At 66.2% G+C, this 25,626-nt stretch overlaps 3 protein-coding genes and 4 non-coding genes across 10 annotated transcripts; 4 read left to right on the forward strand and 3 right to left on the reverse strand.

Annotated features, from left to right (window-relative positions):
• Window positions 1–75: 75 nt before the first annotated feature.
• On the reverse strand, window positions 76–239 carry LOC141728721 (U1 spliceosomal RNA). Its single transcript, XR_012579872.1, has one exon. It is a non-coding gene; the product is annotated as a U1 spliceosomal RNA (small nuclear RNA).
• A 1,318-nt stretch (window positions 240–1,557) lies between these two features.
• On the forward strand, window positions 1,558–1,722 carry LOC141728720 (U1 spliceosomal RNA). The gene has a single exon (XR_012579871.1). It is a non-coding gene; the product is annotated as a U1 spliceosomal RNA (small nuclear RNA).
• Window positions 1,723–3,079: 1,357 nt separating this feature from the next.
• On the reverse strand, window positions 3,080–3,243 carry LOC141728722 (U1 spliceosomal RNA). The gene has a single exon (XR_012579873.1). It is a non-coding gene; the product is annotated as a U1 spliceosomal RNA (small nuclear RNA).
• Window positions 3,244–7,157: 3,914 nt separating this feature from the next.
• LOC141728719 (U1 spliceosomal RNA) lies at window positions 7,158–7,321 on the forward strand. Its single transcript, XR_012579870.1, has one exon. It is a non-coding gene; the product is annotated as a U1 spliceosomal RNA (small nuclear RNA).
• Window positions 7,322–8,151: 830 nt separating this feature from the next.
• ATRAID (all-trans retinoic acid induced differentiation factor) lies at window positions 8,152–12,199 on the reverse strand. Its single transcript, XM_074536292.1, has 7 exons — window positions 12,113–12,199; window positions 11,731–11,861; window positions 11,372–11,443; window positions 9,709–9,780; window positions 9,477–9,598; window positions 9,273–9,373; window positions 8,152–8,319 (listed from the first exon to the last, which is right to left on the reverse strand). The coding sequence occupies exons 1-7, from the start codon at window positions 12,182–12,184 to the stop codon at window positions 8,215–8,217; spliced, it is 675 nt and encodes a 224-aa protein (XP_074392393.1). The 5' UTR covers window positions 12,185–12,199; the 3' UTR covers window positions 8,152–8,214.
• Window positions 12,200–12,263: 64 nt separating this feature from the next.
• SLC5A6 (solute carrier family 5 member 6) lies at window positions 12,264–20,002 on the forward strand. 3 transcript variants are annotated; one of them, XM_074536289.1, is made up of 16 exons: window positions 12,264–12,638; window positions 14,910–15,357; window positions 15,653–15,718; window positions 15,796–15,847; window positions 15,923–15,990; window positions 16,083–16,145; window positions 16,756–16,896; window positions 17,683–17,781; window positions 17,851–17,939; window positions 18,028–18,140; window positions 18,232–18,299; window positions 18,420–18,506; window positions 18,600–18,787; window positions 19,071–19,174; window positions 19,240–19,361; window positions 19,527–20,002. In XM_074536289.1, exons 1-16 carry the CDS (start codon window positions 12,490–12,492, stop codon window positions 19,674–19,676), a joined length of 2,007 nt encoding a protein of 668 aa, XP_074392390.1. In that variant the 5' UTR covers window positions 12,264–12,489; the 3' UTR covers window positions 19,677–20,002. The 3 variants fall into 3 exon arrangements, with proteins under 3 accessions (XP_074392390.1, XP_074392389.1, XP_074392388.1); XM_074536288.1 differs by having other exon boundaries at window positions 12,269–12,669; window positions 16,083–16,237; window positions 17,652–17,781; XM_074536287.1 differs by having other exon boundaries at window positions 12,270–12,638; window positions 16,083–16,237; window positions 17,652–17,781.
• Window positions 20,003–20,505: 503 nt separating this feature from the next.
• Window positions 20,506–24,822, forward strand: PREB (prolactin regulatory element binding). 2 transcript variants are annotated; one of them, XM_074536290.1, is made up of 9 exons: window positions 20,506–20,691; window positions 21,016–21,208; window positions 22,228–22,442; window positions 22,930–23,010; window positions 23,082–23,209; window positions 23,741–23,914; window positions 23,982–24,054; window positions 24,124–24,283; window positions 24,443–24,822. In XM_074536290.1, exons 1-9 carry the CDS (start codon window positions 20,557–20,559, stop codon window positions 24,535–24,537), a joined length of 1,254 nt encoding a protein of 417 aa, XP_074392391.1. In that variant the 5' UTR covers window positions 20,506–20,556; the 3' UTR covers window positions 24,538–24,822. The 2 variants fall into 2 exon arrangements, with proteins under 2 accessions (XP_074392391.1, XP_074392392.1); XM_074536291.1 differs by having other exon boundaries at window positions 20,507–20,691; window positions 23,085–23,209.
• The last annotated feature ends 804 nt before the right edge of the window (window positions 24,823–25,626 follow it).

Raw genomic sequence — 25,626 nt, forward strand, 5'->3', positions numbered from 1 at the left:
AAAGGAGCGGGCAAGTAGAGCTCCCGCGGATAACGTCTCACGCCATTTATTCATTCTATCATTAACCAGTAATACCAGGGGAGAGCGCGAACGCAGTCCCCCACTACCACAAATTATGCAGTCGAGTTTCCCGCATTTGGGGAAATCGCAGGGGTCAGCACACCCGGAGTGCAAGGGATGAGCCTCGCCCTGGGAAAACCACCTGCTTGATCATGGTGTCTCCCCTGCCAGGTAAGTATGCCCGACCAGCCCCACGCACCGCCTGCCCCGCCCCACGCCCGCCCGCCCACCACACGCCCGGCCCGGCCCGGCCCCGACCCCGCCCGGCCCTGCCGCGCTGCGGCCCGGCCCGCACGGCCCGGCACGGCCCGGCCCGCGCCAAGCCCGCGGACGCGCCGGGACAGCGCGGGCTTGGCGCGGGATCGGGCCCGGCATGCCGCGCGGCGGGCATCTCATTTGCATGGACACGCCCCCAGCCGCGGCAGCGCCCGCCGGACCCGCGGGAGGGGCACCCGGACGGCTCCAGCGCTGCCTCTTGATACGAAATGTAACAGCCAAAGCGGATTTCATTTCTCTGTTTCTTCATTTTAAAGAAAGCAGGCGAGCAGCGCTGGGCGGCCGGGCAGTCACCGCTCCCCTCACGGCGCCGCTCACAAGTTCACCAGGGGGTATGAGCTGTTTTCAAGGCTACAACGCATTTTCCGTGTGCTTGGTTAGTCCGAATCAGCAAATATCAATGAGCTGGCATCACCCATTTCATCGTCTTTCCAAGCAGTTGTTGGCTCCCTGTCCTTGTGGCAGCTGAAGGGGGGCATTTCACCGGTGTCTCCTGCAGAATTTTTGTCTGGTACCAGGGCATCAAGCCTTTTATTATACACAAGCATTTCATTGCTTTGTTGCAATATCCCTTAGCTTAACCACCACTTCCTCTATTTTATTCAAAACATCAATCTGCCTCATCTCTTTACTTCTATTTTTTTTTTTTTGTTCAATGCTTTATTTGTTCAGAAAGTTTCAAAACCGTTCTTTGTAGTTACCCCAGGGGACTGGGATAACTTTATCTGCAGCAGATACAAGCATTTGCTGATTCCATTGCCCATTGACACGAATCACAAAAAAGCATTTTTCACACTCTCCCTGCCGGGGCCGGTCCCTCGTTTGCCGGGCCCTGCCGAGCGCTGACGCCCCGGGTCGGTCCCGCTCCTGTCCCGGCTGTTTCCCGTGGGGCTCGCACGGAGCGGCGCGGGCGGGGAGGGGACCCCGCAGCCCCGGCACGGCCGGCGGGAGCGGAGCCCGGGGCCGGTGAGGGCGCTGCCGCGGCTGGGGGCGTGTCCATGCAAATGAGATGCCCGCCGCACTGCATGCCGGGCCCGATCCCGCGCCAAGCCCGCGCTGTCCCGGCGCGTCCGCGGGCTTGGCGCGGGCCGGGCCGTGCCGGGCCGTGCGGGCCGGGCCGCAGCGCGGCAGGGCCGGGCGGGGTCGGGGCCGGGCCGGGCCGGGCGTGTGGTGGGCGGGCGGGCGTGGGGCGGGGCAGGCGGTGCGTGGGGCTGGTCGGGCATACTTACCTGGCAGGGGAGACACCATGATCAAGCAGGTGGTTTTCCCAGGGCGAGGCTCATCCCTTGCACTCCGGGTGTGCTGACCCCTGCGATTTCCCCAAATGCGGGAAACTCGACTGCATAATTTGTGGTAGATGGGGGACTGCGTTCGCGCTCTCCCCTGGTTTTAATGGTTAAAAAAAAGATATGAGTGAATCCTGACTAAGCTGCGCCCATGTCATTTCTTATCCCCGTATTATGGGGACCTTGTCGTCCCATGGTCGGCTGCCGTGCACTCCGCAAACGAGCGCTGCCGGAGCCCCGGTTATTTCCCGCTGGAATTGGAGAGCGGCTCCCGAGGGGGGTCAGGAATGCCGAGTCTGGAGCCGGGATGATCCGGGCCGGTCCCACCCCGACCTGCGGGCCCAGGGGAACACCCGGCGGAGAGCGGTTCCGAGCGGTTCCGAGCCGTTCCGAGCCGTTCCGAGCGGGTCCGAGCCGTTCCGAGCTGTTCCGAGCCGTTCCGAGCGGGTCCGAGCCGTTCCGAGCGGGGCAGGAGGCGCAGAGATGCCGGTCCCGCTCGGTGATCGCTGTCCCGGCCACACCGATCGGGTCCGCGAGTGCTGCCGCACTTCCAGCGACGGGAACTTGTCCTTGTGAACCACAAGAGTTGATATAAAAGGGAATTCACCCCCTTTCTTGCTGAATAGAACAAACTGCGTACAATGTTGTGCTTTGTCGGAACGCAGGAAATTCCTCTGGCTAACCTGGAGGAATCGAGACCCTGACAGGGGGCTCGGAGACCTTGACACGGAGTCAAAAACAGCCGTGCCTTCGATTTTAGCTCTTGGAAAAACCAATTGCCAACCTTGTATGAGGATTCACAAGCCTTTACGGAAGTTTAAGTAGAATGATAGTTTATCACAGGGTGAAATTTAGAATTTTGGGGTTTTTAGAATGGGGGCTCAGGAGGCAAGATGGAGGAATTTGGGCATGTCCAGTCTTTCTCCTTCTTCTTGGCCTCCGTCTTCTGCTGTGATGGTGGCACTTTTCGGTTGGTTCAGGGCAGAGACAGGCTGACTAACATAGGTGATAGGTATGGGGAAATTATTGAAAATAATGTACACGTAGTTTATTGTATAAAAGATAAAGCCGCCACTGAAGGTGGTCACTGTGCCTGAACCCGACCTGCCAGAGAGACCTCGGCGGGTCAGAGAAAGAATGTTATAGATAAGAAATAATAAACAACTTTGGAACGAGAACAGGAGAATGCTGACTCCTTCTTCGGCTGCCGGGCTGGGAAAAGGGACTCCCTAAGACATCTCGGGGTCATCATGACCAGAGACCCCCGAGAGTGCTGAACCGTAACAAACGGAATGGCGCAGCAAAGGAGGCTTTTAGCTGCAAATACGCAAAAACCCGGTCTGAAAAGGACGAGCGGAAGGGCCAATGAGAACAAAGTAACAGCAAGAAAACAAGGTAACGAAATTCGGTACACTTGCAAAAGTTGTTACATTGATTCTGTCCTTTACCGGGAAAACCAGGGGAGAGCGCGAACGCAGTCCCCCACTACCACAAATTATGCAGTCGAGTTTCCCGCATTTGGGGAAATCGCAGGGGTCAGCACACCCGGAGTGCAAGGGATGAGCCTCGCCCTGGGAAAACCACCTGCTTGATCATGGTGTCTCCCCTGCCAGGTAAGTATGCCCGACCAGCCCCACGCACCGCCTGCCCCGCCCCACGCACGCCCGCCCACCATACGCCCGGCCCGGCCCGGCCCCGACCCCGCCCGGCCCTGCCGCGCTGCGGCCCGGCCCGCACGGCCCGGCACGGCCCGGCCCGCGCCAAGCCCGCGGACGCGCCGGGACAGCGCGGGCTTGGCGCGGGATCGGGCCCGGCATGCCGCGCGGCGCCCACAAATCTGCATAGACACGCCCACAACTCACGGGTACCGCATCCATGGCACCGCCCTCTGCCCCGCTGTGATTTGCATGGCCACGCCCCTCCCCAGCCCCGCCTCGTGTCTCGCTCTGGTGTTGGCGCCCCCTCGCGGCGCGGCGGAGCCACCCCCGCCCGGCCCGGGCGCGTCCCTATCCTCCCGAACGGAACCGGACCCGGGACGGAGCCAGATCCGGAATGGAGCCAGATCCAGAACAGAACCAGTCCCCGAAGGGTCCCAGACCCGGCACGGGCAGCAGGCCCGGAGCTGTCTCACACGGCGCTGTCTCTCTCACACGGCGCTGTCTCTCTCACACGGCGCTGCTCGCACTCGGTGCCAGCTCTGGGATGGGAACTCCGGGAAGGACACGGGGGGCACAGAGGATGGGCAGTGCCCAGGGGGTGCCCAAGACACGGGAGGGAGCTCCAGGGGAGGAGAAGAGACACAAGGAATGCCGAAATCTGTGTCAGGGCAGAAATGACTAAATCTGTGTCAGGACAGGAATGACCAAATCTGTGCCAGGGGCAGGAATGACCAAATTGTGCCAGCGGCAGAAATGCCCAAATCTCTGCCAGGGCAGAAATGACCAAATCTGTGTCAGGGCTGAAATGACCAAATCTGTACCAGGGACAGAAATGCCGAAATCTGTGCCAGGACAGAAATTCCCAAATCTGTGCCCGGGGCAGCAATGCCCAAATCTGTGCCCGGGGCAGCAATGCCCAAACCTGTGCCAGGACAGCGCACAGGCAGATGGCGAGCCCTGTGCAGGGGCAGCTCCTGGGCTGGCATTGACACCTCCCAAATATCACAGTGGGGCTGCAGGCAGCTCGGGCTGGGCACGGACACGAGGGAAGAGCAGGAGAGGAAGCATCTGGGCTGGGCTGGAGGGGACCACGGGCATCTCCCGTCTCCCTGAGCCCTTTGGGGCCGCTCGAGCCGGGAATGGAGCCGTGGATTTTATAGTGGAGGCTGGAATATCTTGGTCTGTAGTTACTGGCTGTGAGGGACCTTGGAGTAACGGGGCATTGTTGTTGTTCCTGCAGCGGGAAGAAATCCCTCGGGGCAGGAAATCCTCAGAGAAGGAAATCCCTCCGGGCAGGAAATCCTCAGGGAAGGAAATTCCTCAGGGCAGGAAATCCCTCCGGGCAGGAAATCCCTCGGACATCCCATGGAATTCGGGTCTGGGAATGCAGAATGACCCCATCGCTTTCTCCACGTGCCCGAGCGCCCTTTGCCACTGCTGGGGCAGGGTTTGCTGTGCAAAATGCACAATTAACTTGTCCAAAGTAAATGCACAATTAACTTTCCCAAAGGACTCTGGGCAGTTTGCATATTCCCCTGGAAATGGATGGAAAGGGCAGCTCTGCCCATTCACCCAGGAAAGTTTTAGGGTTTCTCTTTGAGCGAGGTCTTAGGAGCTCTCAGAGAACTTATTATACTTGAGATAGTTTAGTACTCTAAATGGCATAAAATCAGCAGGATGGCTTCTGAGGTACTGTTGGAAACAGAAAAAGGTTTAATAAAGGGCAAAATAACAAAGCTCTTATAGAGAAAAACCGAGCCAGGGGCAAGAGGTTGTTACTCCTACTAAAACACCCCACAAAAGCGATTATTTCCTTTGTTCTCTTCTTTTTCTTGTGAATCACCTGAGACTTTTTAGCCTGAGTCTAATTAGGTAACCTTAGGTTTGAGGTGAAGTCTTGAAGGTCCTGTGAGGTGTCTGTTTACCAAAGTGGGGAGAGAATCTTCTGGGCTTTTTGCCTTTTTGAACAGACACAGAATGATTTAATCCCTCCCTCAACAGAGAGCCCATTCCCACCTTTGGGTGCCCTCACAGCTCCGGTTTGGGCTCTGGGGACCCTTTGGCCAAGAAGAAGAAGAAGAAGGAGAAAGGACAGGACATGCCCAGATTCCTCCATCTTGCCTCTGAACCCCCATTCTAAAACCCCAAAATCTATTTTTCACCCTGTGATAAATCCCCTGCCATTCTATTTAACCTGTCGTGGCTTGTAATCCCCCCTATAAAGGTTGGTGGTTGTTTTTCCAAGGGCTCAATCAAAGGCCCAGGGTCTGGGGCTCTGTGCCAGGGTCCCTGAGCCCCCTGGGCAGGGTCTGGAGCCCTGCAGAGGATTCCCTGGGTTCCACAGCCTGGCAGGGTGGAAACGCTCTTTGCTGCAGTTTGGGGCACTGCCAGCCCCAATTTACCCCAAATTTACCCCTGGAAAGGCTCTTTGGTGCAGTTTGGGGCATTGCCAGCCCCAGTTTACCCCTGGAAAGGCTCTTTGGTGCAGTTTGGGGCATTGCCAGCCCCAATTTACCCCCAATTTACCCCTGGAAAGGCTCTTTGGTGCAGTTTGGGGCATTGCCAGCCCCAGTTTACCCCTGGAAAGGCTCTTTGGTGCAGTTTGGGGCACTGCCAGCCCCAATTTACCCCAAATTTACCCCTGGAAAGGCTCTTTGGTGCAGTTTGGGGCACTGCCAGCCCCAGTTTCCCCCCAATCCCCCCAGGGATGGACGGGGCAGGGAACGGGGGCTCAGAGCCAGAGCAAACGCTGGGAAGGATTGCGCTGATTGATGGATGGAAAATGAGATTTGTTTTTACACATAAACTCTGGGTTTGCTGATGAGAAAAACGCCAGTCAGTTGTTTTAACATTTTAAAAGTTTAATAGTAATAAAATGGCTATAAAAATAGCAATACAATTAGAGTAATAATAATTTGGACAATTTGAATTAGGATAATATGAGACAATAAAAACAAAGAGTTATGGATGGTCCAGGTACCTTTTCTGGGCAAAATAAGCCCAAAAAAGGACCCACGTTCACAGAGGATTAACCCTTAAAAGCCATAGCCTGTTGCATATTCATACAGCTCATCCATGATGCATAAATTCCGTTCAAACACAGGATTCTGTCTGGGCAGTGTCAGCTTCTTCCTCTGAATCCTGACGGTGTCACCAGGGCTGAGCAGGCAGGAAGAAGTTCGTTTGTTCTGATAAGGGAGCAATAAATTCTCTTTCTCTGAAAGATTCCGGTGTCCTGTGGCTGCTATCTCAGTGACAGTACCTCATTCCTCTCGTTAAAAAAAGCATCTTACATAGCACAGTTTCTATTTTAACATTATGTTATAACCTAAAACTACATTTAACACACTACTTAAGAAAATTAATACAGCATAATTTTCTAGCATAACCCATCAAACATTCATTTGAATGTTTGAAAAGCCAACCATAAACTCCGCATTTTTCGCGCCCCGAACGCCGCTCGCCCGCCCGGTCGTGCCCGAGGGAGCGGAGAGCCCCGGGAGGAGCGGGGGCACCGGGAGGGGCGCGGCAGCACCGGCAGCGCCGGGGAGAGGGAGCTCCGGCAGCGGGAGAGGCGGCCCCGAGCCCCGGGCAGCGGCGGGAGCGGAGCCGGCCTGCAGGGGGCGGGGCCAGCGGGGAGTCGTGGGCGTGTCCATGCAAATGAGATGCCCGCCGCGCGGCATGCCGGGCCCGATCCCGCGCCAAGCCCGCGCTGTCCCGGCGCGTCCGCGGGCTTGGCGCGGGCCGGGCCGTGCCGGGCCGTGCGGGCCGGGCCGCAGCGCGGCAGGGCCGGGCGGGGTCGGGGCCGGGCCGGGCCGGGCGTGTGCTGGGCGGGCGTGCGTGGGGCGGGGCAGGCGGTGTGCGGGGCTGGTCGGGCATACTTACCTGGCAGGGGAGACACCATGATCAAGCAGGTGGTTTTCCCAGGGCGAGGCTCATCCCTTGCACTCCGGGTGTGCTGACCCCTGCGATTTCCCCAAATGCGGGAAACTCGACTGCATAATTTGTGATAGTGGGGGACTGCGTTCGCGCTCTCCCCTGATCATTTTGGTTAATAGCAGATTCAATCGATTAATTAGCAGCGTGTGTTCCGGCCGCTCAATTCCCTACCTTGCTGGCTCTTGGAGCCCCCCCGGCTCCCGGCCATTCCCCGTTCCCCACGGCCGTAGCCGGCACCTCCCGGTGCAGACGCTCCTCCCGCTCCCCCCCGTTGTGGCCCGAGCCCCGAGCGCGCAGCCAGCGTGGGGAGCGTGCTGTGGAACGCACGTTCACTCCCTGTGAAAATTTAAAAGGTTTCATAAAGGACAATGGGAGACGAGGACCGCGGAGCAAAGGTTAATACAGCCAGGTGCATGGTTGCACTCAGCCAAGAGCACCCTGTTATCTTCGGGGATACCCCTGAAATACCTTTTAATTACATCAGCCTGTTGCATATTCATGGCCCTTATGCATATCCATAAACGAGTTTCCATTTTCCAGGAACTATTTTACATGCCTCTCCTTTGATCTGCCTTTCTAGAGCGTGTGTGTTTCTTGGCTGTGCTTTTGGCTCCTTCTTATCTCCTTCAGTTTGGGCTTCGGTCCATGGTGTCCTCAGACGGTGAGTGCTGATGGTTGGCAGATCTGTGTCAGGTGTGCTCATGCTGTGTTCATCGGATGTTATCCCCTCCCAGCGGGCGTTTGAACACAACCACACTGATATCAGCTATTGCACTACTATGTCTAAGCTTAATTATTAACAGAAGTAAAAATTATATCACAAAGTTACTTTAACACTGCCCATACAAACCCATTGTGGGAATTTGCACGGTCCCCCTCCCGTGGGTTCCACCCCACACCCATCCCCTGGGAAGGAAGCAGACGGACACACAGCGAGGACCTGCAGCTTTATTGGTGCCCAGAGCCTCCAGGCCAGGCACGGAGCCCTGCCCTGCTCAGGGGCTCTTGGCCTTCCTCCGCTGCGTGCCCCACAGCAGCAGCGACAGCGACACGGTGGCGGTGCCCAGGATTCCTCCGAAGAGAAGCATCGGGAACGTGCCCTGCCAGGACAGGAGTGAGCACCGGGGCTGCCCTGCTGCTGCAGGCAGGGCCAGCAAGGGCAGGGGCAGTGTCACAGCACCCACACAGCCAGGGCAGTGCCCTCACACAGCCAGGGCCAGGGGCAGTGCCACAGCACCCACCTCACACAGCCAGGGGCAGTGCCACAGCGCTCACCCCACATAGCCAGGGGCAGTGCTACAGCACCCACATAGCCAGGGGCAGTGCCACAGCACCCACATCACACAGGAAGGGGCAGTGCCACAGCACTCACCTCACACAGCCAGGGGCAGGGCAGTGCCACAGCGCTCACCCCACACAGGAAGGGGCAGTGCCACAGCACCCACACAGCCAGGGGCAGTGCCACAGCACTCACACAGCCAGGGCCAGGGGCAGTGCCACAGCACCCACCTCACACAGGAAGGGGCAGTGCCACAGCACTCACCTCACACAGGAAGGGGCAGTGCCACAGCACCCACACAGCCAGGGGCAGTGCCACAGCACTCACCCCACACAGGAAGGGGCAGTGCCACAGCACCCACACAGCCAGGGCAGTGCCCTCACACAGCCAGGGCCAGGGGCAGTGCCACAGCACTCACACAGCCAGGGCAGTGCCCTCACACAGCCAGGGCCAGGGGCAGTGCCACAGCACTCACACAGCCAGGGCAGTGCCCTCACACAGCCAGGGGCAGGGCACTGCCACAGCACTCACCCCACACAGCCAGGGGCAGTGCCACAGCACTCACCCCACACAGGAAGGGGCAGTGCCACAGCACTCACCCCACACAGCCAGGGGCAGGGCACTGCCACAGCACTCACCTCACACAGCCAGGGGCAATGCCACAGCACCCACACAGCCAGGGGCAGTGCCACAGCACTCACCCCACACAGGAAGGGGCAGTGCCACAGCGCTCACCCCACACAGCCAGGGGCAGGGCACTGCCACAGCACTCACCTCTCGCAGGCACCTGTAGCCATGGAAGGGACCCTCACAGAGGCACTGGACAAGGCCGGGGCCGTCGGGGGCACACACGGAGTTTTCAGGACATGGCCAGGCTGGCAGAGCAGAGCAGGGGGTCAGGGCCAATGCCAGGGGGTCAGGGCCAATGCCAGGCCCCAGTGCCAGCCCCACGTGCCCAGTGCCAGCCCCGCACTGTACCGAGCTGCTCAGAGCTGTTGCAGGCGTTCCTCTGTCCCTGGCACAGCCGGCTGCTCCTGTCCACTGTCACGTCCTGCCAGGCGTCACTCCCACCCGGGCACTCCAGCGCTGGCGGCACCGCGCTGTGGGCACAGCTCAGTGTGGGCACAGCTCAGTGTGGGCACAGCCCAGCACAGGCACAGCTCAGCACGGGCACCACGGTGCTCCCCAGCCCCGCTCCCCCAGCACTCACAGGCTCTGCAGGTGGGTGAAGCCCCTGAAGGAAGCACTGGGGACGGCTGTCAGCGGGTTCTCTGTCAGGTCCCTGCGAGCACACGGAGCCTCAGTGCCATCCTGTACCACAGTACCCCTGGCACCGCACTGAACTCAGGCGGTGCCCATGCCCCCAGCACCCCCTGCCCGCCCGAGGCCCTGGGAGTGCAGCCCTGCAGCCCCACAGGGCTCAAAGGTCTCTGCAGAGCTGCTGAGGGAGCGCTTGGTCATTAACCAAATCACTGATAAGCCGAGGTGTCACGCTGCTTGGTCATTAACAAAAACAGTGATAAGCTGAGGTGTCACGGTGCTTGGCCATTAACAAATACCCAGCCAAGCCGAGGTGTCACGGTGACCTGAGGGCCAGCACGGCTCACTGGGTGCATCTGGACACTGAGCCCTGGACGTGGCAGCTCCCTGACTGCTGTCTCCCCAGCCCGGGGATGAGGACACCGTGGGACTGTGGCAAAAGCCAAGGTGTGACCATGTGGCTCATCTAGCGTGCCAGAACGGCCCCCCTGGCTGTCCTGTGACAGTGTGCACCACTCCAGCTCCAGAAGGATTTGTGCCCTGCTGCCCCTGAGGCTGCCTGGGCAGACAGGTCCCAGGGCTCCCCGTTCAGAAACGGGGGTGGTTTCTGTTTGGTCACACCCTGTGCAGTGTCACTGGCAGCCACGAGGGCAGGGAGAGCCAGTGCCCCTGGGACCAGCAGAATGTCCCACCAAACCTGCCCCAACCCCTGTGCTGCGCCCAGGGAATGTCCCACCAAACCTGCCCCAATCCCTGTGCTGTGCTAGGCCCACAGCAATGTCCCACCAAACCTGCCCCAAGCCCTGTGCTGTGCTGGGCCCACAGCAGTGTCCCACCAAACCTGCCCCAAGCCCTGTGCTGTGTCCAGGGAATGTCCCACCAAACCTGCCCCAATCCCTGCGCTGTGCTGGGCCCACAGCAATGTCCCACCAAACCTGCCCCAAGCCCTGTGCTGTGCTGGGCCCATGGCAATGTCCCACCAAACCTGCCCCAAGCCCTGTGCTGTGCTGGGCCCACAGCAATGTCCCACCAAACCTGCCCCAAGCCCTGTGCTGGGCTGGGCCCACAGCAATGTCCCACCAAACCTGCCCCAACCCCTGTGCTGGGCTGGGCCCACAGCAATGTCCCACCAAACCTGCCCCAATCCCTGTGCTGGGCTGGGCTCATGGCAATGTCCCACCAAACCTGCCCCAACCCCTGTGCTGTGCCAGGCCCACAGCAATGTCCCACCAAACCTGCCCCAAGCCCTGTGCTGTGCTGGGCCCACAGCAATGTCCCACCAAACCTGCCCCAACCCCTGTGCTGGGCCCACAGCAATGTCCCACCAAACCTGCCCCAACCCCTGTGCTGTGCTGGGCCCACAGCAATGTCCCACCAAACCTGCCCCAAGCCCTGTGCTGCGCCCAGGGAATGTCCCACCAAACCTGCCCCAACCCCTGTGCTGTGCTGGGCCCACAGCAATGTCCCACCAAACCTGCCCCAAGCCCTGTGCTGGGCCCACAGCAATGCCCCACCAAACCTGCCCCCAATCCCTGTGCTGGGCTGGGCTCATGGCAATGTCCCAAGCCCTGTGCCAGCCCAGCCCAGCGCCTTGCAGGGCAGGAGGAACTCACAGGACGAAGGCAGCGGCGGCCTCGGCCAGTCCTGGGGGAACGCTGTGCAGGGAGCAGTTGCTCAGGTCCAGCCTGGGAAGGGGCAGTGCTTGGGGACACAGCAGCAGTGCCTGTCCCCCACACCTCCCCTGAGGCCCCTGTGACCCCCAGCACCATCTCAGCCCCGGTCTGCCCCCGATCCCCCCGCACCACCACTCAGGATGCCCCACCGGGCATTGCCCAGCCCTGCCACTCCCCTGGCACCGCTGCGAGCCCCAGACCCATCCCGGCGCCCTCCATCCCCCTCCATGCAGCCCCCGACCCCCCAGCACCCGGATCCCCCCAGCCTGTGCGTCCCCGCCCTCCCCGTCCCCCCGTACCCCAGCAGCCGCCCCGGGGCCGGGCCCCGCTCCCGGCAGCAGCGCCCGTCGCTCTCGGTGTCCCGCCGGGACTCACAGAACCGGGACACGATGGAGCCGTTCCGCGGCGGCCCCGGGCAGAGCCCGCACACCTGGGGAGGTTCAGGGGACAGGGGGAACATCCCCTGGGTGCAGGGGGCACGGGCAGCATCCCCCGAATCCCGAGCATCCCGCCACCCCCGGCCATCCCCGGTCCCCGGGCGCGGCCCGACCCCCGGTACCGGCGCTCCCGGAGAAGGTCCCCTTAGGGCAACCCACGGCTTCCCCGACACCGGGCACCTCCAAACCGGGCACCTCCAAGCCGGGCACCCCGGCCTCAGGACAGCCCCGACCGGGGACTCACCGACCCTCGGTTCCCCCGGCACCTCCCGAACCGGGCACTCCCTGACCCCTGGGCACCCCTGATCCCTGGCATCCTGTGCCCACCGGAGCCCCCGTTTCCGGCCCTCCCCGGTTTCCGTGGCCCCGCTCCCGGTGCTCACCGCGGCCCCGCGGGCGGCCCGGGGCAGCAGCAGCAGCAGCAGCAGCAGCGGCAGCAGCGCGAACCCGCGCACGGCCCCGCTCATCCCCGCGCACCGGGCACCCCGAGCGGGGGCGGCGGCGGCTCCGTGCCCGTTCCCGCCCCACCGGCACAGCCCGGGCGCCCTCTGGACCCGAGCCAGGCGCCGGCAGCGCGGGCACCGGGGCGCGGTGACCGCCTGAGGGCGGGGATGGGCCGGGATGGGGATGGGGACCGGGAGCGGAGCCCCGCGGGCCCGCGGTGATGCCGTCAGCGGCGGAAGCGGCGGCGGGAGCGGCCCCGCCTGCCCAGGCGTCATCCCGGCGCGCCCCGGCTGCGGCGGCACATGTGGAGAGTGCTGCCGCCGCCGGTGAGTGTCGCACCGGGGCCGCCGGGACAAGGTCACCGCCGCCTCCCGCCACCGGCACCGGGCGCTCTGCGGGCGGCGGGGACCGGGGCTCCCGGGATGGGGACGGGGAGCGGAGCCCCGGGATGGGGACACCGGGGATGGAGAGCAGAGCCCCGGGCTGGGAGCGCTGGAGGCAAGGAGCAGAGCCCCCGGCTGCGGCCACCGGGCACACCGGAGAGGGGGAGCAGAGCCCCGGGATGGGGGCACCGGGGACGGGGAGCGGAGCCCCGTGTTAGGGACACCGGGGACACCGGGGAAGGCGAGGAGAGCGCCTGAGAGCCCCGGGATGAGGGCACCGGGGACAGCGCAGGTGGCACGGGGTGACAGGGAAGCTGTGATGGAGCGTGGGGAGCGGGGCACCGGGGCAGGCGGGCTGGGCACGGCAGGGACAGGGCAGCGGGCTCACCACGCGGGGACACCCTGGGGACACCCTGGGGACACCCTGGGGACACCCTGGCGCCGGGAGAGCGGGGCCTGGGCTGGCACTGCTGCGTTTGTGGGGCACACTCTGGGCGAGGGGCAGCAGGGCTGGGGGTCACCCCGGAGGGGGTGTGGGGGCACCGGGGCTGCGGGCGGCACCGAGGGGTCTGTGGGGCACCGAGCCTTGGGCTGGGCTGTGCCGTGACCTCCGGCCCATGTTTAGTCTGCACGGGGAATGCGGGGAGCGACCTTGGACCCTGGCCATGAGCTGCCGCACGTGGCGCCTGTGCTGTCAGGGACAGGCGGGCGCTGGTGGCGGCACAGGCGCTGCCCTCTCACCCCATTCCCCACCCTGGCACTGCTGGCGCTCCGAGCGCCGTGCCAGCCCCGTGCCAGCGCCGCTGCCCCCGGCCCTGTGGGGCGGGCAGGCCCGGGCAGGCTGTGCCAGGGCTGCCAGGAGGGGCTCAGCCTAATCCCACCAAGCATTCCCCAGGCGAGCATTCCTGCAGGGATCACCGTGGCACACGGTGGGCACCGTGCCACGCCCTGGCTGCCGCCCCCGCTCCAGGCTTGTCCTCCCTGTGCCCCCAAGGCTGCCCTGCTGGGACAGAGGGTCCCCTCAGCCTGCGCTCCCTCCCAGGCCAGGACAGGGGGTATCCTGCCACAGCCCTGTGGCACCTGCTGCTCCCAGGTGCCCTCTGGGTGCCCTCTGGGTGCCCTCTGGGTGCGGGGGCAGGCAGGGACAGCATGTGCCCTCCTGTTCCTCAGGAGCCAGGCCGCGGGCAGAGCACAGGGAGCTCTGGGGGATGGATCCCTGTCAGAGGGCTCAGGGTGGATGCTCAGGTGTCTGCCCCACCTGGCTGCTGCCCTAAGGCTGCCAGCCGCCCCCTGTCCGTCTGTCCGTGCCAGCCGCCCCCTGTCCGTGCCAGCTGCCCCGTCTGTCTGTGCCAGCTGCCCCCTGCCCGTCTGTCCGTGCCAGCCACCCCCTGTCCGTGCCAGCTGCCCCGTCTGTCTGTGCCAGCTGCCCCCTGCCCGTCTGTCCGTGCCAGCCACCCCCTGTCCGTCTGTCCGTGCCAGCTGCCCCCTGTCTGTCCGTGCCAGCCGCCCCCTGTCCGTCTGTCCGTGCCAGCCGCCCCCTGTCCGTCTGTCCCTGTCCGTCTGTCCGTGCCAGCCACCCCCTGCCCGTCTGTCCGTGCCAGCCACCTCCTGCCCGTCTGTCCGTGCCAGCCACCCCCTGTCCGTCTGTCCGTGCCAGCCACCTCCTGTCCGTCTGTCCGTGCCAGCCGCCCCCTGTCCGTCCCTCTGTGCCGGGGCAGCTCTGACGGGGCCCTGCTGGAGCGGTTGGGCTGGGTTCCTTGGCTGCCGGTGGGACCGGTGCTGCCGGGTTTGGTGGGGCCGTGCAGGGCTCGGTGGTTGGGCCAGGCTGGGTTCGGCTCGCTGGGAGCGGCGCTGCGGGCTCCAGGCTGTTCGGCTCCGGGGGTGGTCCTGTTGCCTTTGGCTCGCTGGCACCGGGGCTGTCCCGCACCGGAGGCGGCCGTGTTGGGCTTGGCCCGTTCCGCCGGGACCGGCGGTGCCGGTGCTGCGGGGGTCCGGGTGGGACTGTTTGTGCAGCCATTGTCTCGGTGCTCTTTGAAGACTCTCCAGTTTCCTTCGGCGGGGCAGGTGGGGTGGCCCGGGGGGACGAGCCCGGCCCAGAGGGGGGAGGAGGAGGAGGAGGAGGAGGAGGAGGGACGGGCGTTTTCCCCGCTCTGGCTCCTTGGGGCTCAGCAGAGCGAGCCAAGGTCCCGCAGCACTGACACGGCGCTCCCGCAGCTGGCAGCGCCGCGCCGGTGCCGCTCGGGACGCGCTGCGGGCTCCGGTGCGCTCATGCGGCCGGCGGGACAGCGGCGGGACAGCGGCGGGACGGGGACACAGCGGGGACGCGCTCGGCATGGAGTTCACGGCCATCGACTACAGCATCTTCGCGCTGCTCCTCGTGCTCTCCTCCGCCATCGGGCTCTTCTACGCGCTGAGCGGCGACCGGCAGCGCACGGTGCAGGAGTTCCTGCTGGCCAACCGTGACATGGGCTGCCTGCCCGTGGCCCTGTCCCTGCTCGCCTCCTTCCAGTCGGCCGTGGCCATCCTGGGCGTGCCCGCCGAGATCTTCAACTTCGGCACCGAGTACTGGTTCCTGGGCTGCTCCTACCTGCTGGGGCTGCTCATCCCCGCGCACATCTTCATCCCCGTCTTCTACCGCCTGCGCATCACCAGCACCTACGAGGTGGGCAGGGACACGGGCGGTGACAGGGGACATGGGAGGGGACAGGGGGACATGAGGAGGGCTGAGGGGATGCAGCTGGGCAGGGGGGATGCAGGAAGGGCAGAGGGACACGGGAGGGCACAGGGCACATGATGTGAGCAGAGGGACGCAGGGAGGGCAGGTGACATGGGAGCGCAGGTGGGAACACCGGGAGGGCACAGAGGACATGGGGGGGCAGAGGTGACGTGGGAGGGCAGAGGGCACTCGGGAGCACAGAGCACTCTGCAGTCAGGTGCCCTGACCTCTCTCCTGGCAGTACCTGGAGCTGCGTTTCAACAAGACCGTGCGGATGTTTGGCACCATCACCTTCATCTTCCAGATGGTCAGTGGGGCCGGGGCCGTGGGGCTGCAGGGTCTGGGGCGCTGGGCACAGCTCAGCACTGCTCTCCCTCCCCACAGGTCATCTACATGGGGGTGGTTCTCTACGCTCCTGCCCTGGCCCTCAACGCAGGTATGATGGGGACAGGTGTGGGGCCGTGCTGGGGGTGCTGCCCCTCACCCCAATAATGTCCTCTGCCACCTCCAGTGACGGGCTTTGACCTCTGGAGTGCCGTGCTCACCATGGGGCTGGTCTGCACCCTCTACACCACACTGGTGAGTCCCTGCTCCCTGTGCCATGCCATGCCATGCCATGCCGTGCCAGGTGAGCGCTGCACCCCGTGCTGACGGCTCCTGTGTCCCCACAGGGTGGCCTCAAGGCTGTCATCTGGACAGACGTGTTCCAGACGCTGGTGATGCTGGCGGGGCAGGTGGCCGTCATCGTGGTGGGCGCCTGGCGGGTGGGGGGCATGGCCCGAGTGTGGCGCGTGGCCGAGCAGCATGGCAAGATCGCCGGCATCGAGTGAGCCATCCCCGGGACCCTGGGCTGGTCTGGGACACCTGGGCTGGTCTGGGGGCACCTGGGCTGCTCTGGGACCCCTGGGCTGCTCTGGGACCCCTGGGTCACCTGGGCTGGTCTGGGACACCTGGGCTGGTCTAGGACCCCTGGGCTGTTCTGGGGACACCTGGGCTGCTCTGGGACACCTGGGCTGCTCTGGGATACCTGGGCTGGTCTGGGATACCTGGGCTGGTCTGGGGGCACCTGGGCTGGTCTGGGAGCCCTGGGCTGGTCTGGGAGCCCTGGGCTGGTCTGGGACCCCTTGGGCACCTGGGCTGGTCTGGGAGCCCTCGGCTGCTCTGGAACACCTTGGGCACCTGGGCTGCTCTGGGAGCCCTCGGCTGCTCTGGAACACCTGGGGCAGCTGGGCTGGGGGAATGGGACCCTACAATGCTGGTGTTGCCCACCCCTGTTACCCTCTTTCCCATGGTGTATGGGGAGGAAGTGAGGACCCTCAGCATGACCCCCCGTGCTCCCCACAGCCTGGACCCCAACCCCCTGGAGCGGCACACCTTCTGGTCGCTGTCCGTGGGCGGGATCTTCATGATGCTGTCGCTGTACGGGGTGAACCAGGCGCAGGTGCAGCGCTACCTGTGCGCCCGCAGCGAGCGCGAGGCCAAGCTGTGAGTGAATGGAGCTGGGCTGGGCTATGCCAGGCTGTGCCAGGCTGTGAGTGTGGCTGTGCCAAGCTGTCAGTGGGGCTGGGCCGAGCTGTCAGTGGGGCTGGGCTGAGCTGTCAGTGGGGCTGGGCTGTCAGTGGGGCTGTGCAGAGCTGTCAGTGTGGCTGGGCCGAGCTGTGAGTGGGGCTGTGCCGAGCTGTCAGTGTGGCTGGGCCGAGCTGTGAGTGGGGCTGTGCCGAGCTGTCAGTGTGGCTGGGCCGAGCTGTGAGTGGGGCTGTGCCGAGCTGTCAGTGGGGCTGGGCTGTGAGTGGGGCTGGGCCGGGCTGTGAGTGGGGCTGGGCCGAGCTGTCAGTGCGGCTGTGCCGAGCTGTCAGTGTGGCTGGGCTGTCAGTGTGGCTGGGCTGTGAGTGGGGCTGGGCTGTGAGTGGGGCTGGGCTGTGAGTGGGGCTGGGCCGAGCTGTCAGTGTGGCTGGGCTGTGAGTGGGGCTGGGCTGGGTTGGGCTGTGAGTGGGGCTGGGCCGGGCTGTGAGTGGGGCTGGGCTGGGTTGGCCTGTGAGTGTAGCTGGGCCGAGCTGTGAGTGGGGCTGGGCCGAGCTGTCAGTGTGGCTGGGCTGTGAGTGGGGCTGGGCCGAACTGTCAGTGGGGCTGGGCGGAGCTGTCAGTGGGGCTGGGCCGAGCTGTCAGTGGGGCTGGGCCAGGCTCCCCCAGCCGGGATGGGCCCCACCAGTGCCCTGTCTGACGGCCCCACGGCCCCGCAGCTCCTGCTACGCCGTGTTCCCCTGCCAGCAGATCGTGCTGTGCCTCAGCTGCCTCACGGGCCTCGTCATGTTTGTGTACGACCTGGAGCACCCGCTGGCGCCCGGCCAGCGCCCTGCCTCCTCTGACCAGGTGAGCTGAGAGCCCCTCGCGTGTCCCCCGCTGCCCCGAGCCCTGCACTGACCTCCCCTCCTGCCACAGCTGGTGCTGTTCTTCGTCATGGACGTGCTGCGGGACCTGCCGGGGCTGCCCGGGCTCTTTGTGGCCTGCCTGTTCAGCGGCGCCCTCAGGTGAGTGCCGGCCCTGGGCGGGGCTCAGCTCTGCTCAGTGTGCTCAGGGGTCCCGGCCGAGCCCCCTCCTGCTCCCTCTCCCCCCCAGCACCATCTCCTCCGCCTTCAACTCGCTGGCCACGGTGACCATGGAGGACCTGGTGCGGCCGCACCTCCCCGGGCTCTCGGAGTCGCGGGCCACGCTGCTCTCCAAGCTGCTGGGTGAGCGATGGGGGGTGCCGGGGGGCAGCCGCGGGGCTGGCGTGCTGTGGGGGTCCCCAGCACTGCCCTGACAGCCCCCTCCCCTCCCCAGCTCTTGGCTATGGGCTGCTCTGCCTGGGCATGGCGTACGTGTCCTCCATGCTGGGACCCGTGCTGCAGGTAGGCACGGGCTGCGGCACCCCAGAGGGGTGAGGGACCCCGGCCCTGGCACCCCAGAGGGGCGAGGGACCCCCGGGGTATCCAGGGCATGGGGCTGGTGCTGAGGTCGTGTCCCCACAGGCAGCCATCAGCATCTTCGGCATGGTGGGGGGCCCGCTCTTGGGGCTCTTCTGCCTGGGCATGTTCTTCCCCTGCGCCAACCCCACGGTGAGTATCCCCACCTGGCCAGCCTCCCCAGCCCTGCATGGCTGTGTGGCGAGCTGTGGGGCATCCCAGTGCCCTTGTCTGTCCCTGTCACAGGGAGCCGTGGTGGGGCTGCTGGCCGGGCTGGCCATGGCCTTCTGGGTGGGCATTGGCAGCTTCCTGCAGAGCACAGCACGGGCCAGCGGGGTGCCCGCGGCCAACAGCACAGCGCTCCCCACCGTGGGCAACCTCAGCACTGTGCTGGCAACCACGCTGCTGCCCCCCACCTCAGCACCGCCCCCAAGGTGAGTGCTGGGTGTGCAGGGTGGGTGCTGGGTGGGTGTGCAGGGTGGGTATGTGGTGTGTGTGGGGTGGTGTGCAGGGTGTGAAGTGTGTCCGGTGGGTGTGCAGGGTCTCAGGTGGGTGTGCAGGGTCTCAGGGGGGTGTGCAGGGTGTGCAGGGTCTCAGGTGGGTGTGAAGTGTCTCAGGTGGGTGTGCAGGGTCTCTGGTGGGTGTGCAGGGTCTCAGGTGGGTGTGCAGGGTCTCAGAGGGCTGCTCCACCCCTCCTGCTCACACCGTGTCCCCCAGCCCCACGGGGCTGCAGCGTTTCTACAGCCTGTCCTACATGTGGTACAGTGCCCACAACTCCACCACCGTCATCGTGGTGGGGGTGCTGGTCAGCCTGCTCACCGGTGAGTGCGGGGTGCTGGGGGGCTGCCCTGGTGCCCCCGCCCCACTCACGGCCCTGCACCCCCAGGCCCCACGCCGGCCGCGGCCCTGGACCCCCGCACCATCTCCCCCGTGCTGCCCTGGCTGCTCTGCTGCCTGCCCCCCAAAGTCCGCCACTGGCTCTGCTGTGGGGCAGCCGACCCTGCCCAGGTGAGGGAGAGACCCTCCCCAGCACCCCGGGGGAAGGGGGGACATGGGGGTACCCTGTGCCCCTGCTGTGCCCCCTGCCCCTGTGCCCCCCTGTGCCCCCTCTGCCCCCTCCCCTGTGCTCCCCCTGCACTTGCTGCCCCCCTGTGCCCCCCTGTGTCCCCACAGGCCCCCGGCCATGGGGACAGCTCGGAGAAGAGCCACGGGGTGCCCAACGGGCTGTCCGCCCCCGGCCCCGAGCTGCAAGGGGACGGGGGACAGGGCTACGTGCGCAGCGCCGGCGCCCCGCTCTACGCCGTGCAGGAAACCTCCTTCTGACAGCCCGGCACGGGGGTCCTGGCGCCCCCTGCCCTCCGGGCATCCTCACACAGCCGGGGGTCCTGGCACCCCCTTGGAGCACCGCCTCGGGACATGCCCGCGGTGCCGAGGAACGGCGGGACGCTGCTGGGCTGCCCCGCCCGGGGCTCTGGGACCACGGCCGGGGGTCGGAGCGGTGCCCCCCGCCCTGTGCAGGCCGGGACGTTGTGTGGTGCCCCCGGGCCAGCCGCGTGCCTTACACACCGCTCCGGGGTCGGGGCTGTGTGCCCTCGAGCCCTGGCACCTGTCTTTGTGTTCGGTGTTCCCCAATAAATGGTTCTGGGGCACAGGCGTTGTGGGGTGCCAAGGAAGAGCCCGAGACTGCCGTGTCCCCAAACACGGGGGGATCCCACCGTCCCCCACAGGAGCCCCGTTTTTACAGTCACTGGGGTCCCTATGGGGCCACAGCACCTCTGTCTCCCCAGGTTTGGGGGTCCCACTGCCTCCCAGGAGCCGCCATTTCCCCCGGCACCGGGCTGTCCCCGCTTCCCCCCGGAATCCCCCTGTCCATGTCTCACCCCAGCCCTGGGCTGTCCCCCGTGTCCCCCCGGTCTGTGTCCCCCCCCGGCACCGGGCTCTCCCCGGGATCCCTCGGTCCCTGTTTCCCCCAGCACCGGGCTGTCCCCCCGGGATTCCCCGGTCCGTGTCCCACTCCAGTCCCGGGCTGTCCCCGCTGTCCCCCCGGGATTTCCCGGTCCTTGCCCCCCAACCCAACCCCGCTGTCCCCGCCCCCCGTGCCCTTGTGGCCACGCCCCCTCCCTGTTAGCCACACCCCCGGCTGATGCCGGGGCGTGACGCACCTGCCCGTGACGTCACGGCGCGCTGACGCCACGTCCGTGCCATGGCGCCCCGGCGTCCTGCCGAGCTGTACCGGGCGCCGTTCCCGCTCTACACCGTGCGCCTGCACCCGCGGCGCCCGCTCGCCATCACCGCCGGCGGCGGCGGCGCCGCCAAGACCGGCATCCGCAATGGCGTGGTGCGGGGAGCGGGACGGGGCTGTGGGGACAGGGTTGCGGGGGGCTCAGGGGGCGGAGGGGCCCGGGTGTGTGGGAGCGTCTGACACGGCGGGGCCTGAGGGATGCGGGGTGCGGGTGTGTGTGTGGGGGTCTGACGCGGGGAGGTTCTGAGGGGTTTGTGCTGTGCGGGGTGCGGAGGGGTTCGGGGACGGGTGTGACACGGCGGGCCTGGGGGGTTTGCGGTGTGCGGGCCGCGCTGTGCGGTGCGGAGGCGTAGGTGTCCCCGGGAAGCCCCCGCGGCCGGGCCGTGACCGCTGCTCCCGCCGCCTCCTCCCGGCCCGCAGCACTTCCTGCAGCTGGAGCAGATCGGCGGGCAGCTCAGCGCCTCGCTGCTGCACTGCCACGACACCGAAACCCGCGCCACCATGACCATGGCGCTGGCCGGGGACGTCATTGCCGCCGGGCAGGACAACAGCTGCCACATCCTGCGCTTCAGCCTGCAGGAGCCCGAGGCTCCGGGCGCGGCCGGCAAGGACGGTGAGACACTGCTCCGTGTGAAGTGCTTGCCCCGGGGCTGTGCTGTGCCTTGGGGATGGCCCTGAACTCCCTTCCTGTCTGCCTTGCATGCTGTGGGGAGGGATGAAGGGTGTTGTGGAGATAAGGCATTCTGTGAACAACCCCGTGCCCACTCTGGGTGTCCTCTGTGCCTGCCCTGAATCCCCTCCCCTTGGGTGCCATGGGGCAGGATGTGGGGTCTGTTGGGTGGCTTGGGGATGGGGCACTGCCTTGAACCTCTGCCTGCCTGTCCTGAACCTTCTCTGTGCGTGCCGTGGGTACCATGGTGAGCTTTGGGGATGGGACAGTGCCCTGCGGCTCCCCTGTGCCCCCCATCCCTGGATGCTATGGCCAGAGTGTGGGGGGTGTGGGGTGCTTGGGGGCTGGGGCACAGCTGTGGACCTCCCATGCCCACCCTGTGTCTGCCCTGGGTGCTGGAGGGCAGCGAGTGAGGGGGAGCTGGGAGGGTCTGTGGGGTGGCTTGGGAATGGGCATTGCCCTGAACCCCTCCATCACTGTCATGGGCCTGCCCCCTGTGCCTGCCCGGGGTGCTGTGGGGAGCCAGGGTGTTGTGGGGCAGGACCTGGGGAGCCATGGGGCTGTGGGGCAGGGTGTGGGGAGCTGTGGGTGCCATGGGGCAGGGCGTGGGGCTGTGGAGAAGGGAGTGAGGAGCTGTGGGTGCTGTGGGGCAGGGTGTGAGGAGCTGTGGGGGCTGTGGGGCAGGGTGTGAGGAGCCGTGGGGGCTGTGGGGCAGGGCATGGGGAGCCATGAGGCCAAGGGGCAGGGTGTGAGGAGCCTTGGGACTGTGGGGCAGGGTGTGGGGAGCTGTGGGTGCTGTGGGGCAGGGCATGGAGAGCCATGGGGCAGGGTGCGGGGAGGAGCTGTGGGGCTGTGGGGCAGGGTGTGGGGAGCCATGGGTACTGTGGGGCAGGCTGTGGGTGCTGCAGGGCGCTCTGGGGAGGGCAGCCCTGTCAGGCCGGTGCCAGCCGTGTGCCCCGCAGGCAGCGGGGACAAGGGCCCGCGGCGGCGGCGGGGCGGCAGCGGCGGCGGCGGGGCCCAGGGCGCGCAGGGCCGGGCCCGCGAGGTGAGGGTGGAGAGCCTGCAGAGGGTGCGCACCGACTTCAGCCCCGACGCGCTGCAGAAGGCCGTGCGCTTCAGCGCCGACGGAGCCCTGCTGGCCACCGGCGGCGCCGACGGCTTCCTGCGCCTCTGGGAGGTGGGCACGGCCTGCTGGGGGCGCTGCAGGGCTGGGGCACGGCGGGGCTGGGACACGGCCTGCCACCGTGGGGACACGGGCTGGGCAGCGGGGCTGTGGGCACAGGAAGTCGGAGGGGAGCGTGCTGAGCCAGGGTGGGCACAGTGAGCTGGGAGGACATGGCAAGGTGGGGGGATGTAGGGGAATGGATGTGGGCACAGTGGGTTGAAGGGCAGGCATGGGGAGCCAGGACAGGCACTCAGAGCTGGGGGTATGTGGGTGAATGGCTGTGGGCACAGTGGGTTGAAGGGCAGGCATGGGGAGCCAGGCTGGGCACAGGGACCAGGCTGGGCAGGGGAGCTGGGACAGACCCAGAAGAGCAGTGGCTGCCGTTGCTGTGCTGATGGCAGCAGGCGTTGGGCAGGACCTAACACTGCTCCCCACACCTGCCTGGTACCATGGCAGGGCCTGGCCCTGCCCAGCACTCACACCAGCTCTGCCCCTGCAGTTCCCCAGCATGAAGAAGACGTTGGAGTTCAGAGCCCACGATGGGGAAATTGAGGACATTGCTCTGGGCCCTGACAACAAGGTGGGTGTCAGGGTCTCCCCAGCTCCCTGGGCCCGCAGGAGAGGGGCCTCAGACCCCTGTGCTGTGTGCAGCAGGTGGTGACGGCGGGCAGGGACTTCCAGTGCTGCGTGTGGCAGCAGGACCAGCTGGTGACAGGGCTGCGCTGGCACGAGAACCTGCCCGGCATCCCCGACAAGGCCTATCGCTACCAGGCATGCCGGTGAGGGCTGGGCACGGGGCTGGGCAGCTCAGAGGGCTGGGGCTGGGCACTGGGGCTGGGCAGGGGGACAGGGCAGGGGTGTTGGGGCTGGGTAGCTGCAGCTAGAGCTGGGGACAGCTCAGAGGGGTAGGGCTGGGCACTGGGGCTGGGCAGGGCAACAGGGCATGGGACTGGGCAGGGGCCTGGGGCCGTGGGCATCAGGGCTGGGTCATGGGGCAGGAGGTGGGGAGGAGCTATGGGGCTGGGAACGGTCCACCCCTGGCTGCTGCCCTGCCCTGTCACTGTTCCTACTGGATCTGTGGGAAGGGGTCTCCTGGGCTCTGCTGGCAGCTGTAGGGGGAGGGGGCTAGGGCTAGGTGTGAATTGGGACAGTGGTGGTAGTGAGGGGCTGCATCCCACGTGCCCCCCATGCCCATCTCCCTGTGGCAGGTTTGGGGCTGTGGAGGGGCTGGGGCCAGGTTTGGTCTTTAACAGTGGTGCTGGTGAGGGGCTGCACCCCACATGCCCCCCGTGCCCCTCTCCCTGTGGCAGGTTTGGGGCCGTGGAGGGCAGTGCCGGGGCCCTGCGGCTCTACACGGTGCAGGTGCCCCACAAGCGGGAGCGCCGCCCCCCGCCCTGCTACCTGACCAAGTGGGATGGGAAGAGCTTCCTGCCGCTGCTGACGCGGCCCTGCGGCTCCGAGGTGGTCTCCTGCCTCTCCATCAGGTAGCCCGGGGCCGATGGGTGCGGGCTGGGGGCCGTGGCAGCCCCGCTCACTGTCCTCCCCCCGCAGTGACTCGGGCACGTTCCTGGGGCTGGGCACGGTGACGGGCTCCGTGGCCATCCACATTGCCTTCTCGCTGCAGGTGAGTGGGGCAGGGCTGGGGGGCAGCCCCACGGCCCCCCACAGCCCCTCACCTCCCGTGTGCCCCCAGAGGCTGTACTACGTGAAGGAGGCCCACGGCATCGTGGTGACAGACGTGGCCTTCGTCCCCGAGAGCCGGCCCGGGCGGGAGCTGCTGGGGGGCCACGAGGCCGCCCTGCTCAGCGTGGCCGTGGACAGCCGCTGCAAGCTGCACCTGCTGCCCACCCGCCGTACGTCTGGGGCTGCCCCTGGGGCTCCTCTGCTCCTCCGTGCAGGGGGGCTGCACTGCACTGCAGCCTGCTCTGGCCCCTCTGCATTGGGGGCTGCAGCCTGCTCTCACCCCTCTGCATTGGGGGCTGCAGCCTGCTCTGACCCCTCCTGTCCCACAGGCTCCCTCCCTGTCTGGCTGCTGCTGCTGCTCTGTGCCGGGCTCATCGTGGCCGCCATCCTGCTGCTGCAGCTCGCCTTCCCGGGCTTCCTGTAGCCCCCTGGCACCAGGAGGGACCCCCTGGCACCGAGAGGGACCCCCCAGCCTCCCCCCACCCCACACAGACTGTGAAGCACACGAGGGACCAGCCCTGGCCCCGCTGTCCCCGCTGGCGCTCGGGGAGCAGGCGCGGGTCAGGGAGGCACGCAGGGCGCTGTCCCTGTGGGACCGTGCTGGCAGCAGGGCAGGGCTGGCCCGGGACAGGGCCATCTCCTAACCCGGGACAGGAGGGTCCTGCTGGCCCCTGCCCTGCTGCTGCCAATAAACTGGAGCATGAAGGCAGTGCTGTCTGTGTGTGCTGGGGGAGCGCGCCTGGGGCTGAGGGCACCATGCTCTGGGCAGGGTGGCACGGGGGGTCGGCTGCCCATCGTGCTCCGGGGCCGGTCTGGCACGGGGGCTGGCTGTCCGGGGCTCCCGGGGCCGGCGGGGCCGTGTGTACTGGCACGGGCTGACCCAGGCCCTCGACCGTGCTGCTGCCGCACTGGGGCTCGGTGCCGCTGGGCTGGCCCGGCTCTGCCCGGTACCGTGGGGGTCTTTGGGGAGTCTCACCCACCGGCTGGCCCCGTCCCTGCTGTGAGCACCGATCCCGGGCCCGTTTGGAGGGGCCAGGTCCCGGTTATCCCGGCGCTGCCCCGGGGCACCTGCGTGCGGCTGAATCCCGGCAGGGCCGGGCCGGGCGGGGCCGCTCCCGGCCGCGGTGGCAGCGCCGGGACGTGTCGGCTACGTGGCCCCGGGGCGGGGCGGGCGGCACCGACACGCGAACGGGGCTGGGTGAGTGGGCACGGGGGGGCACCGGCGGTACCGGGCTGGGCTGAGTGCGTACCGGGGGCAGGGGCGGTACCGGGCTGGGCTGTGCGCTCTGAGTGCGTACCGGGGGCACCGGCGGTACCGGGCTGGGCTGTGCGCTCTGAGTGCGTACCGGGGGCACCGGCGGTACCGGGCTGGGCTGTGCGCTCTGAGTGCGTACCGGGGGCACCGGCGGTACCGGGCTGGGCTGTGCGCTCTGTGTGCGTACCAGGGGCACCGACGGTACCGGGCTGGGCTGAGTGCGTACCGAGTGCGTTACGGCGGGCAGGGGCGGTACCG

The sequence above is a fragment of the Zonotrichia albicollis genome, chromosome 3, assembly GCF_047830755.1.
Source record: "Zonotrichia albicollis isolate bZonAlb1 chromosome 3, bZonAlb1.hap1, whole genome shotgun sequence".
Classification (NCBI taxonomy): Eukaryota; Metazoa; Chordata; class Aves; order Passeriformes; family Passerellidae; genus Zonotrichia; species Zonotrichia albicollis.

Bases quoted from the DNA above. Each gene is read 5' to 3' on its own strand.
- ATRAID (XM_074536292.1), bottom strand. From the start codon at position 12,184: ATGCCAGGGATCAGGGGTGCCCAGGGGTCAGGGAGTGCCCGGTTCGGG. The intron at 9,374-9,476 runs GTACAGTGCGGG...CTGCTCTGCCAG, and splicing joins CAACAGCTCTGAGCAGCTCG to CCTGGCCATGTCCTGAAAAC. The intron at 8,320-9,272 runs GTGAGTGCTGTG...CTGTCCTGGCAG, and splicing joins GCTACAGGTGCCTGCGAGAG to GGCACGTTCCCGATGCTTCT.
- SLC5A6 (XM_074536287.1), top strand. From the start codon at position 12,490: ATGGGGATGGGGACCGGGAGCGGAGCCCCGCGGGCCCGCGGTGATGCC. The intron at 17,940-18,027 runs GTGAGTGCCGGC...TCTCCCCCCCAG, and splicing joins CTGTTCAGCGGCGCCCTCAG to CACCATCTCCTCCGCCTTCA. The intron at 18,141-18,231 runs GTGAGCGATGGG...TCCCCTCCCCAG, and splicing joins GCTGCTCTCCAAGCTGCTGG to CTCTTGGCTATGGGCTGCTC.
- PREB (XM_074536290.1), top strand. From the start codon at position 20,557: ATGGCGCCCCGGCGTCCTGCCGAGCTGTACCGGGCGCCGTTCCCGCTC. The intron at 22,443-22,929 runs GTGGGCACGGCC...CTGCCCCTGCAG, and splicing joins GCTTCCTGCGCCTCTGGGAG to TTCCCCAGCATGAAGAAGAC. The intron at 23,210-23,740 runs GTGAGGGCTGGG...TCCCTGTGGCAG, and splicing joins TATCGCTACCAGGCATGCCG to GTTTGGGGCCGTGGAGGGCA.